Genomic DNA, 12435 nt, shown 5'->3' on the forward strand with positions numbered 1-12435 from the left:
GTCTGGAAGTGAGATTCATGCAGGTAAATGTGAAGGTCAGGTAAAATGTTTTGGCCTTATTAGTGTTTGAAAGCACTGTAGTGGGCTGAACCAGTGGTTCCAGTCTAGCAATTGATATCAAAGCACATTTATTGATCCCTCTAAATACATTGAATTCATTCACATTTTCAGACGCAGGTCATTAGTTCATCGGGTGGATTACTATGTTGAAAACTGACTAACCTACTGGTCTTTTAACACACACACACACCAGGCTGGACTTCATCGTCTACTCTTTCTGCTCTGCTGCTTTAACAGGCAGCCCCCCCCCCCCCATGCTCTGCTCTCCTCTCGTCCACCCCCACAAGAGCCTGATGATGTGCAGGCTCCACAGAGCAGGACTTTCAAACGATATCATTACCATTTCAAAGAACCTGCTGCTGCCTTATGGACCTACAAGCTGTGGCATGTTATATGGAGCAGGACGTTGTTTGCCACAAACTGAATCATCACCTTACATCTTATTTTTATCTAAACGACAGCCAAATACTGCTATGCATTTCTGAGTCTGCCGCTTGTGTGTTGCTTCAATTAGGAAAATGGCATCAATGCTGTGTGTGTGAGTGTGTATCCACAGTTGTTGCAGGGTATCCTGTGAGGCATCACTGCTTGTCGGTGTTTCAAACAAAGGCCTGTTTTCTCTGCTGTCAATTACATGGCAGATATAGAGCAGAAACCAACAGAGAGGGGGGTCTGAATCACACGCAGGCCTCTGAGGATACATTTCCACTAAACAAGAGTTGAACACTTTGGAGAACATGATTATCATTTGATTATTTATTGCCCAAGAAGGCGAGGAGGGGTCCACGCATGGCAGGAGGGGATCTGTCAGGCCCCCAGCTTGAGGTTTTCTCATTTAAATACTGCTAAACACACACACACACACACACACAGACAGACTTAAGCGCCCAGCAGTTCCTTCTGCAACATTAATGTCCTCATTTATCCTCTTATGCACAAATGTCAGCCTTTGTCAGCCTCCATCCCTGCCTTTCTGCCCCTTCAGTCGCCCTCCACACCTTCAGCAACTCATCTCTCCCACCCGCTTGTTTCTACTCTTTTGTTTGCTTCCTTGCCTTCTACCCCATTCATTCCTCCATCCCTACCTATATACTCTTTCCCTCCTCTGTCTGTATTCCCCTCACTCTTTCTCCCTGCTTTCTGCAACTCATTGTATGCAGCCCCCCCCCCCCCCCCCTCCTCCTCCTTGCTCCTATCCTGTGTCCTGCATAGATATTGCACATTTCTCGACAATATCTGCCTCTCTTGTTTGGTTTCATTGTCTTTTTTTGTTCCTCTCTCTCTCTTACTGCTTGGGGATCCTCTGGTGACATCATCACTCCTACAGTTACCATGGTTTCGGGGGAAAGGGGCTGTAATAACTGTTTGGATCAAACAGACAAGCTCGGTGCTGTTGTACCGTACACAAAATAACGACAGGGGCTCAAGACATTCAAAGGAATTACTCTTTATTACAGGATCCAGACATAGTTTGTGGGTTTAGGTGAAAACGTGACACGTATGTGTGTGTGTGTGTGTGTGTGTGTGTGTGTGTGTGTGTGTGTGTGTGTGTGTGTGTGTGTGTGGTCAGGTCAGCGTTAATGATGGCTCTGTGTGAATGAACAAGTTGTCGTCATACAGGTCTTCATCCAGGTCGCCTTCCTCTTCGGTGAAGTAGGTAGGAAAAGGAGGGTTGAGCAGGGTGGAGCTCCGGGTTGGCAGTATGGAATCTCTTAGCTGAACACACAAACATACACACTGTGAGGACACTGTTGTCTTACTTAGATCTGAAAAAATTAAGTGACAGAAAATGTGTTCCTAGTTACTAACAGCTCTGACAATTTCCAGTTTGTCAAATATGAGGATTTATTGCTTTTCTGTGTTTGATTTCATTCTAATTAGAATATATTTGGGTTTTGGACTGTTGGCAGAACAAAACAAATGCTTTGGAAATGTCACCTTGAGCACTGGAAAATGTGTTAAAGGCATTTGCTACTATTTTCTTAAGGCTTAAATAAGCAGTTCTCAACCTTTTTCTCTCATGTCGCCCTTTAGAGGGAGAAAAACGTTAGAATCCTTAAGATTTTCATGAGACAAACCCCTATCTCTGCTTGGCATTAGGCATTCAATGTTTTTACATTGAGCAATTACCTCTCCATACAGGAGTTTTTATTGGTAGTGGCGGACTCTGCCATTCCTTCGCTGAATTCAGATAAACACAAAGGATTCACAGGAAAACAAGGGATCCATGTAATTCAGCACACTTTTGTCTCATTGATATCAGCCTCACTAATTTACTGTTCACTCTCTTCACATCGTAAATGAAACTGCTGCTGCTGCTGCTGCTGCTTCACATTAAAAGTGTTAAACTGGCAAAACATGGGGTGGCTTTAATTGTGAAGCAGCCACAGGAAACAGAATGTATTTGTATTTGAGTTTAGCGCAGACCACGATCGTTCATCAAAAATGTGTCTGCAAAATAATTCATTTTCAGCATTTTTGGTCAACGGATCATCTTTGGTATTTGCAAATGAGTTCTGGAACAAGAAGGAGCAGCCACAGTGAGCTGTAAATTGACAGTCTGCACATTGGGTTATCAAAAAATAAAATGCACTGTCCCTTACTGAATCAATACAGGGCGTGATGTGCATGGCACGAAATGCTTCCAGCAGACAGACGTGTTTATTATCTGATGTTTTAATCCTTAATACAACTGATGCAACTGTGCTTTACTCTTACTGACTCTTTATTTCCTTTACATTCATGTTGAGAGTAGCAGAGGACTTTGAAATTGATGCATAAAAAGCACAAATTGGTGCATAAAAATTCAACAGGATGCAGGAAATTAAGTGTCTGACACTCATAATCTCATTGGGGAGGACCCCAAGACCCCCCGCTTGATTTGTGGTCTGTGCCCTTCAGCCGTGTGCAGCATGAAATCAGATCGTGTTTGCAATTATTATTGACTGACTCTTTATTCGAACAACCCTGAGCTGCTCTTCTGTTGTATTTCTGACAAAGTAGCTGCTCCAGGAGTGTTTGCAGCAAACCGCACTTGACGTTACCGTAACCACAGGTGTCACCAATCAACCAAGATTAAAATCTTAAGGATTACAACTTTAATTTTATCAATCATTAACAATATTGGGGAAACTACTAATAAAACAAGCCAAATGAAATGTTATTAAAACAAACAAAAGATATTTAGGATAGCAAGATCAGTGTTTGTATGGTGTTCCATATGAACCTCAGGAGCCCTCGACCCCATGTGTGAGAACCACTGGTCTAAATCATTAGTCAGTCAACCGGGAAAAAACAAACAAAAAAAACAAACAGATTAATCAATAATGAAAATTACTGTTAGTTGCATCTGTAGTCTTAATTATAATCAATAAAAGCTGTTACTAATTTCCATGGGGACATTTGGGATACACAGAATAATAAAAACAAACGATGCCCGGCAAATGAACAAACATTATTAACCTACATGTGTACCCTTTAGGGTAATATAATCTGAAGTGAATTCAGGTGTGTGTGTGTAAAACGGCTGAGCTGGGTGAAATGCAATGCACATTTGTATTCATTATCACTTGTCTGCAAAACAAATAAGAGGCTGTGTGTGTGTGTGTCTGCGCGCGCGCGCACACACACACACGGCGAACACAACATGCTGAGTATGGAGATGGATGCTGTGGATATTACTAACATCATTGAGGTGCACGCTCCCATTCCTCCACAAAATACACACAAACACACACACACACACACACACACACACACACACACACACACACACACACACACACACACACACACACACACAGCTGAACCAGCGCAGTGTCAATGAAGATAGATCACACTGTCTTGCAGGTGTGACAGCGTTTTACAGGTGCAAGGTCACTTGTCTTTGTCAGAACACTAAGCATGCTGGGGTTGACCTTAGACTTCACTCTTCACTCTGAGTGTGTGTATGATTATTTTTACCTTCAGTAAGCAGTTCCTGTGGCCGGGGACAGAGCCGTTAACATACAGCACATTATACTTGGTATTGACCCTCCATATCTGGAAGAGAGAGAGACGGAGAGGAGGCAGATGAGAGAATATTGAACTGAAATTGCAGTCAAGGACAAACAAGTTCAAAACCACACCTGTATGTGTGTGTGTGTGTGTGTGTGTGTGTGTGTGTGTGTGTGTGTGTGTGTGTGTGTGTCTGTTCTTGTGAGTGTGTGTACCTTCAGTCCATAGGCTGTGACGTAGATGTTGCCCATCTTGCCGGGCATCTTTTTCCCTTTGAAAACTTTGGCTGGATCCTAGACGCAGATGAGAAACGACACACACGCTCACATTATTATGTGGATTATAGGAAGCCAACTGTTCATGTCTGGCTTGCATGAGAATCTAACACAGTACGTGTGTGTGTGTGTGTGTGTGTGTGTGTGTGTTTGTGTGTCCTACCCCTCCAGGTCCAGAAGCTCCTGGTCTGCGATGAGTTTTGGTTTGGCCGTGGGTGGCGGGCTGACCTTTGAACCCATATCGCTTCATTACGCCTTGAAAACCCTTACCGATGCTACACACAAACACAAGAAAATGAATGTTTGCACACTCATATTTTCAGATTACATTTATTGTTGACTTGCTGCCTCAGAGGATAATGATATAGACAGATAGGTTTGCACTTTCTTGCAAAGTCAACAGCTGGTCCATCTTCAAAACATGCTGCTGGAGTTGAGAGAGGGCAAGAAGTAGGAAGGGAATCCAAGAGGGGAGAACGCTAGCGAGGAGGGAAAGCTGGCAGAGCAGAACTTACGATTTGGCTGTGACGTCCACATATTGGCCTGGACGGAAATGTGCTGCATACAGAGGAGTGCCTGAACACACCACAAACACGATTACGTTACAAAATGTTAAGAAAACTTGCTCTGCTGGCCACCATAAGATGAGTGACATGGACAGTGTTGTGAATGAAAATCGCTTTAATTGTAAGCTAATAGATGTGTGTATACCTGGCTTGATGAGGGCGTTGTCTGTGATTTTAAATGTGGTGACTTTCTGTTTGGGAGGCACTCCTGCATTCCTGAACATCTCCATTTCCGTTTCAGACCTCTGTCAGTCAGAGTGATGGAAAGAGAGAAAAATATGACGATGAAAGGAGGGAAATAAAGCGGTGAAACAAGTACGAGCAGTGAGCAGCAGTTGGACTTTGGCATTTTAAAATTAACCGTGGGCCTGTTATGACTGTATGGGAGCCAAACACACACACACACACACACACACTTGGCAGTGAGCGTCTCTGACATTTGCTTTCACTCAGCTCGCTCTCATCTCAGCCCCTCCAGTCACTCTAAACACTCTCTCTCCCCTTCTGTTGACTGAAAATCAGTCTGCCAAAGCTTCACACTCCGACAAACTCTGCCTTAGACTGGAGAGTAATGTGGCTGTGTGAGAGGGATTCAAAAACAGCTCCACATTCGACAAGTGAAACCCTGACACCGGCCCATCAAGTGTCTATCAAGACCCAATGAATAAATTACACCTTGATTTATTCTTTCTTGCTCTTTTGTTTCTTAGCTTAAAAAGATGGCTGTCACATTTAAAAGGTACAACCCCCCCCCCCCCCCATACATACTAACAGGTGATTTTCTTAAAAATAACTTCTTTAAAGCTGTCGACCCTTTTTGAGAATGTAGTATAGGTTCAGAGTGAGCTGAAGAGGCAGTGTTGCTGTCTGTCCCCTCAGGTTTCAGTGTTTGTGTTATAGAGTTCTGATATGCAGTCTGAGGCAGTGATGGGACCTTAAAGTTTATTACAAGCATGAAAGACACTTTTCAAATGTGTATGTGCCTGTCAATGTTAGACAGGGACATAGCAACAATGAAATCTATTGGATCCCATTTATTTAGACACCTAAGATGAAATATTGTCACTAATGGTTAGTGGGTGAGTATAATTTCCTGACTATGCGTCTGTATTCATAAAAGGTCTTAGAACTGGGAGGCCTGATATGAGCTCAATGCGACAGGGAAATGACAAAATTCAGTTATGTCTCTATAAAGCTGCCACAATGATTTGATTTTTTTGCATGATTATGAAATGTGGCGATGGCTACAGCTGAAATGAGCTAAAATGTGTTATGGCTGACGAGATGTGGCGGCTCTGCAGGTATTAAAAGCATATTGACTGGTATGATGAGATATTATATTCCCAAACATTATAATTTAGTACAAATTCAACAGTTCAACAAGTGATCAGTTTCAGCCTCATTTATGATTCATGTAACTACTATTAAATGTTAAGTAATAGTCTAAAATGTTGAGATTCTTTATCAGATGGCCTATTTAATACATCATTTATTTTTCAACTAAAAGGTACATTGCATTTTTTTGTAAAAATGTTGCCATCGCTCAGCCCTTATGTAAACACACAACACAGCTTTGCAGAAGCAAATAAAAAGTCTTTGCGAAAGTTGAAAAAAACTATGTGAATTATTGTTTTTAAAGTCGAGTAATGTTGGCAATTCCTCAAGCAATTGAAAGGCAAAAATGCATAATTATATTACATTTTCTGTGGCGGGACAGCTGCTGATTATAAACACTGCTGAAATATAACTGAACACAAAAATGTTTTTTCATTACATTTAATATTTTCAGAGAAACCTTTCCACCTCATTTAAAAACATTTTGTTTGGCTTAAAGCAAGACTATGTAACTTTTGAGAGAAATAATAAAACTTTTTTGAAAAGGTGAATTCAGAAGCAATTACATTGAATTCTCTCAGGGGTTTCTTGCTCCAGCTGTAGTTGGTCTGGTAGGACCACTATGACCAGCTTATGGTGGCTAATGTTAGTGGATATAAAAACAGTAGTTCAGCATTTACCATTTATCCTATAACTATCACCAGAAGCCGTAGTGGCTGCTGTTCAGCAAAAGTTACAGTCTCACTTAAAGTCCAAATTTGCTATTTGCGCTCCACCTAATTACACGGGTACTTAGATGAAGACCAAGCTTCTTTTTTTTTTAGGTGCAGATTCAGTTGATAATTGTCGGTAAGTTCATAACTACTAGCGACCCCTTTCACATTGTCATTTGATACATTGTTCTTCTAAAAAAAATTTATTATAGCAGCTTTAATGAAAATTGAGCCTGAAAAACTGGATCATCTGTTGACAGCACATAACAGCACTTAACAGACATTTTCTAGGTGATATCATAAAACGTCAACACATCCAATTTCACAGCTACAGTAAAAACCTTACTCGTGTATTTTTTATGATACTGGTTTAATAGCTATTTCTTACGTGGAATGGTGATACGTTTTTCCCTCCTACCAGAAGGGCGGCGCTGTGTCCATCATATTCTTCCTTGGACAGGTACTTTATAACATGGCAGTCTTGCACCTGAAAAACCAAAACAGAGGCTGGATTAACAATAGTCAGATCAATAGTCTGATTGACTGATCCCTAACCCCTGACTGTGCCACCTGTTTCCTCCTGACCTACAACATAAACAAATGTGAAATTAGATGAAAGTCCCAGGTAAAACATTTTCATATGGGGCCATTGGGTAACTCGCACAATCTGACACTTTCTAAATTTTAGCCAAATACAATAGGAGGCAGTCTTTCCGTTATATACATTTTGCAGCCTGCCGCTGCTTCAGAATTTTGCAATTACACGACTCTGCTCCACTGAACAAAAACAAACGGCCGTCCGCTCTCTCTTCACTTTGAGGATGAGCAACTGGAACAGTGTCAATCACTCACAAAGTCATGACAACCAAATAAACAACAGTGTGAGTACAGCATTTTCTCCTCAGGCAGAGACAAACAGGGCAGAGTGTAGTCAGACTGGCCATCGGTAGCATGCTACAGTAAAGTTTAGAAATGTTAAGCATGAATGGTTATGATTAATGACAAGTTAGAACTTAGCATTAACACATTTGAGACTAACCACCCAGGCATTGTGCAATACATGATACATTCACAAAATCAGAAGAGGAGGAAAGAAGAGGAAAATATAGTCAAAAGTCAAAATGTCTTTTTACAAAGCAACAATAAAACCTGTACTGTATTTATTCACTGCATCATGACGTACTTTCAGTTTCAGATAAAACAAGTACCAGAATGCCAAAGTGGTGGGAGTACTTTCACCCTGAGTAAGTAAATTTAAATGTTCTGGTTTTCTTCTACCGCAGGCCGTGCCTGTATCAGCAGAAAAAAAAATTCTAAATGTAACAAAAGTGAATCAGCAGATGAGGAGAGACATTTCTGTATGGCCTTGAATCTGATATTAAGTGGAGGTGATGACAAAATTTTAAAATTGTCTGACTGTTAACATTGACATCTTACTGAAAACAAAATAGGAGTTTGTTATGCTACCCACTACAGTATGCCATTATCAACAAAGAGCAACACACAGTATGCGAGTGAACACACACGGCCACAGTTTGCTTTCAATTTACTTCACTGACAGATTAGTCAATGAGATTAAAACGTGAGCTGAATAAACCTGACATCAACTATCTCCTATTTACACCTTGCTGGAGGGGAGGAATAGCTTCCTAAGGAACACTGAGGCTTTTTCAATGCACGATCAAGGCCTGCAAGTGTTCGATATTTGCTGTTCTTCCCCCACACTCTACAGAACAATCCAATTTATTTGACTTCTTTTCTGACCTGCTGGTCATTTCGTTATGGACGACAATCATAAACACACGTTATCATTCCTGACTGCCTGCAGTGGTTTTGATGCCAAGCTGAGGCACAACAGAAAACGCACCAGGTGTGTGTGTGTCTGTGTGGTACCTGTAACATGGTGACGACATGTCTTTCTCCTGTTTTTGTCCAGATAGGAGCCATCCCCAACTTCATGGCTACTAACCCAACTCTTCGACTACCTGGGTAGAGATGAAAAGACGGTTTAAGTGTGAGCTAACGGGAAAAGAATTAATGATGTACACAGCTCTCACTAGTCATGACACCTACCCTCTTTCCACTCATGTTGCTGCCAGGGCTCATCCTTGAGTGGGTTGAGCTTTTCAGCTGTTTGACTCCTGTATTCCTCTGCCATGCTTTTCTTCATGTACTCCTGGCTCTCCTCTGTGAGGTGTTCCTCAAACCACGTTGTGGTCTTTACTGTCCTAACACAACCTACCAAATGGGCAGGACTGCAAGGACAAAAAATCAGGGAATCAGGTGCAGTTATTTACCAGGAAGATCATCACTTACGTCCAGAGTTAGATTAATAATGGGCAGATACATACTCATAACTGTGTCCAATCAATACAAGAGTACCATGTAGAACACACGCATATGTACTTATTTATTTTAACTAACTAGCCCTGTCAATTCATGTTCCAAAATATTTTCCAATTGACTTTTTTTGTAAATAAAATGCCAGAAAATAATAAATATGCCACTTGCTAGTTATGAGGATAGCTTATTTTGTCAGATAAACAGCCCCAAACTCAAACATATTCAGTTTACAATAATACCAAACAGAGCTAAGCAGCAAATTTTCACATTTGAGAAGTTGACTTGAATTAAATGACTAATTAATTTTGATAAATTAATTAAACAACTAATTATCCAAATTGCAGGTCCTTAACTTTCTGAGGATCATCATTCCAGCGCTAATTTATGTATTCACTGAATAACACATGACATTTGCTTTGCTGCTTCCGATCTGTGTCATTTCAAGTTTGCTAAGTTGAACATGTGTCATTACTTATCAGTCACTGCAGTGTCCTTACTGATGAGCAACAAGCAGGTCCACACATTCACACGGACAGTTTGGGCATTTTAAGTGTATAAATGTCACAGCTGAATGACGAGTCAAGAGAAATAAAAAGTTACACAGGACTGAATGAACCCTGGTGGCAAAGTCTGCCCACGACTCTGCTTGCAGATGGCTGTAAACACATTACTCATTTGTTACTGTGCTGATTGGGACTGTGGAGTGGCTCATCAGTTTTGTTTTGTCCATAAGTATTTTGTGTGGAAAATACTTGGTGTTTCCTTAACCTTTAAGCTATGCCAAATAATAAAACCAAAAATCTAGAGAAACCATAGGAAATATTTGCAATTAAATGGTAAGATAAGTTAGCTATTAACTCACTACATCACTAAGAAGCATTGGCAGTTCAGCTAGCTTTGACGTTACTGTCTAATAAGAAAATAATAATAATAACATTCCCAAATGTATTTGCAAATAACAGGCGTGGCTGAAAACAGCACGAACAGTTATTAATCTGCAACACTGTATCGCCATTTTAACACAGTTTAGATAAGCTAACGTTACATGCTAAAGTAAACTTCGGTTACATTAGTACAAATAGCCAGTTAGCATTAGCCACCTTTCAGCTGCTGCTCGGAGAGAAATGAGTCGAGTTCCCCGCTGTAGAAGAATCCGACAGCTCCACGCTGCCATTGTGCTCTTTAATATGTACACTTGAACATAAATATAAAAAACTACACATAAACTAGAAGGTCATATGGTCTCACAACATATGCGCAACCATGCCTTCGGTTTCGTCCTGTTCTAAATGTCACCCTGGCTACTTCCGGTACGGGACCAAAACAGTTCCGCAACACTGAGGCTCATGCCAACGGTTCCGCACAACCACTAGTTATAATTTTTAGCAATTAAATTCAGTATTATGTTTGCATATTTATATAAAACGTAATGTTGTTGACGGCTTAATACAAATAACCAAACAAAAACGACAATTCATGTTGAGTTTCAAAGTTCATTATTGACCTTGGAAAAAGCAATTGACAAAATGTAGTAGTTCTGGAGCTTTTCAATCATATTAGCTTTTAATGGAGATTTCAATCATATTAGAATCAGAAATAGGTTTATTCTTTGTCAACAGATGGAGTTTCCGCAGTTGTCATGGAAATGTTAATGTTTAAATTCCAATTTCTGAGCAAGACAGCACGATAAATGTATTTTAATTTCGCATCCCATCGATTCGGGGCTTTCTGGCTTTCTGATGGCCTCCCGAATTATATACTGTCTAACGTCTGAAACTGTTTTTCTATTATTATCATTATTGCCTCATTGTCGCATTTATTTGTATTAAACATAACAATTATAGCTTGAGAGAATGATGTTTTTATAATACAACAGAGTACAATAGAATAGGATAGAAAGTATCGTACAGTTTGCTCATTTTAAGTGGTGCCTCCCAGCCTTTATGCAGCTTTATACAGCTGATCCTCTCAGTCTCTGTCAGTATAACTCTTCTGATGTGGATGGTCTCTGAAACAGATATCAGGACGCTCATGTGTTGAATACTGATCTAACAGTCAGAGACTGAGGCACGTATGGAGTGTACTCTCAGGACAGCACAACTTTGGTTCACCCTAATTAACAATATGGAGATAAGTGAAATAATGTATTCTTGCATTTTAATGTCGGCCTGGGAGACGTGGAAAGAGTGACAGCGAGATGTTGTGGATGGAGGTGTCTGTGAGCCGACAGTGTCGTTTGTGTTGTGTGGCAGTTTGAAGTATCGTGGAGTGCTGCTTCATTCAGCACCGAGGCAGGGCTGTCCGTGAGAGAGAGAGAGAGAAGCGTGATATCTAACCTCAGTGGAGGTCTGCATATACAAATTGTCTGCATATTTAGTGGCAAACAGAAAGACAGAAGCTCACAGGGCCGAGAAAAATAAATCAACAAACAGGCAGCCACCTGCTCTGTCTTTGTTATTCTAGATTATACCGCCACACAGCACACACACAAAGTTGTTTTCGACACTGAGGGTATTACATTGTTTTACATTAATTCCTTGGAGACTTGACCTTCGTTTGGCCATAATCACGACATGCCAAACCCCAATTCTAACCTTTACTAAAAACGAAGTCTTAATCTAAAATGTAATGGTTTACAGTGCAAACATCTTCATGTCCCCACAGTGTGATTAACACAAGCACACATTCACACAAAGATCAGATCACACTATATTGATAAAAACAAAATGTCTTTATTATAATCAACATGCAGAATACAGAAAAAAAACAGTTTTCAGCTCACAGATGAGTGTCTACCACAGACGCTTTGCTATCCTTCCAAAACTCTTTACAATGTAAGAAGGTTATTAAGAAATTATTACAATTATTGTGTTGTTCATTTCCTTTTTAGCAAAATCTCAAACAAATCTGTAGAAAAGAACCCAAAACGCCCAAGACAACCCCAAATGTCACTCAAATGACAGAGATACTTTATTTCATAACTAGCAAGAGGCTAGTGGAGATTGGATATTAGCAGGAGCTGAATTATGCATGCATTTATGCAGTACACTAACAGGGATGCTACCATTCCCATAAATAACATTTGCAATGCTAATTCTAATCATTTCTGGCTATGCAATCACATGTTTTGACTTTTCTACGCTCAGA

At 40.5% G+C, this 12435-nt stretch overlaps 1 protein-coding gene across 2 annotated transcripts; it reads right to left on the reverse strand.

Moving 5' to 3' along the window:
• Positions 1-1491: 1491 nt before the first annotated feature.
• mrpl3 (mitochondrial ribosomal protein L3) lies at positions 1492-10555 on the reverse strand. 2 transcript variants are annotated; one of them, XM_070921848.1, is made up of 10 exons: positions 10389-10555; positions 9019-9200; positions 8839-8930; positions 7334-7432; positions 5043-5142; positions 4847-4907; positions 4495-4606; positions 4272-4349; positions 4024-4101; positions 1492-1776 (listed from the first exon to the last, which is right to left on the reverse strand). In XM_070921848.1, exons 1-10 carry the CDS (start codon positions 10460-10462, stop codon positions 1627-1629), a joined length of 1026 nt encoding a protein of 341 aa, XP_070777949.1. In that variant the 5' UTR covers positions 10463-10555; the 3' UTR covers positions 1492-1626. The 2 variants fall into 2 exon arrangements, with proteins under 2 accessions (XP_070777949.1, XP_070777948.1); XM_070921847.1 differs by having other exon boundaries at positions 8839-8926; positions 9015-9200; positions 10389-10553.
• Between the last annotated feature and the right edge of the window lie 1880 nt (positions 10556-12435).

This window comes from Enoplosus armatus, chromosome 16 (assembly GCF_043641665.1).
Source record: "Enoplosus armatus isolate fEnoArm2 chromosome 16, fEnoArm2.hap1, whole genome shotgun sequence".
Taxonomy (NCBI): domain Eukaryota; kingdom Metazoa; phylum Chordata; class Actinopteri; order Centrarchiformes; family Enoplosidae; genus Enoplosus; species Enoplosus armatus.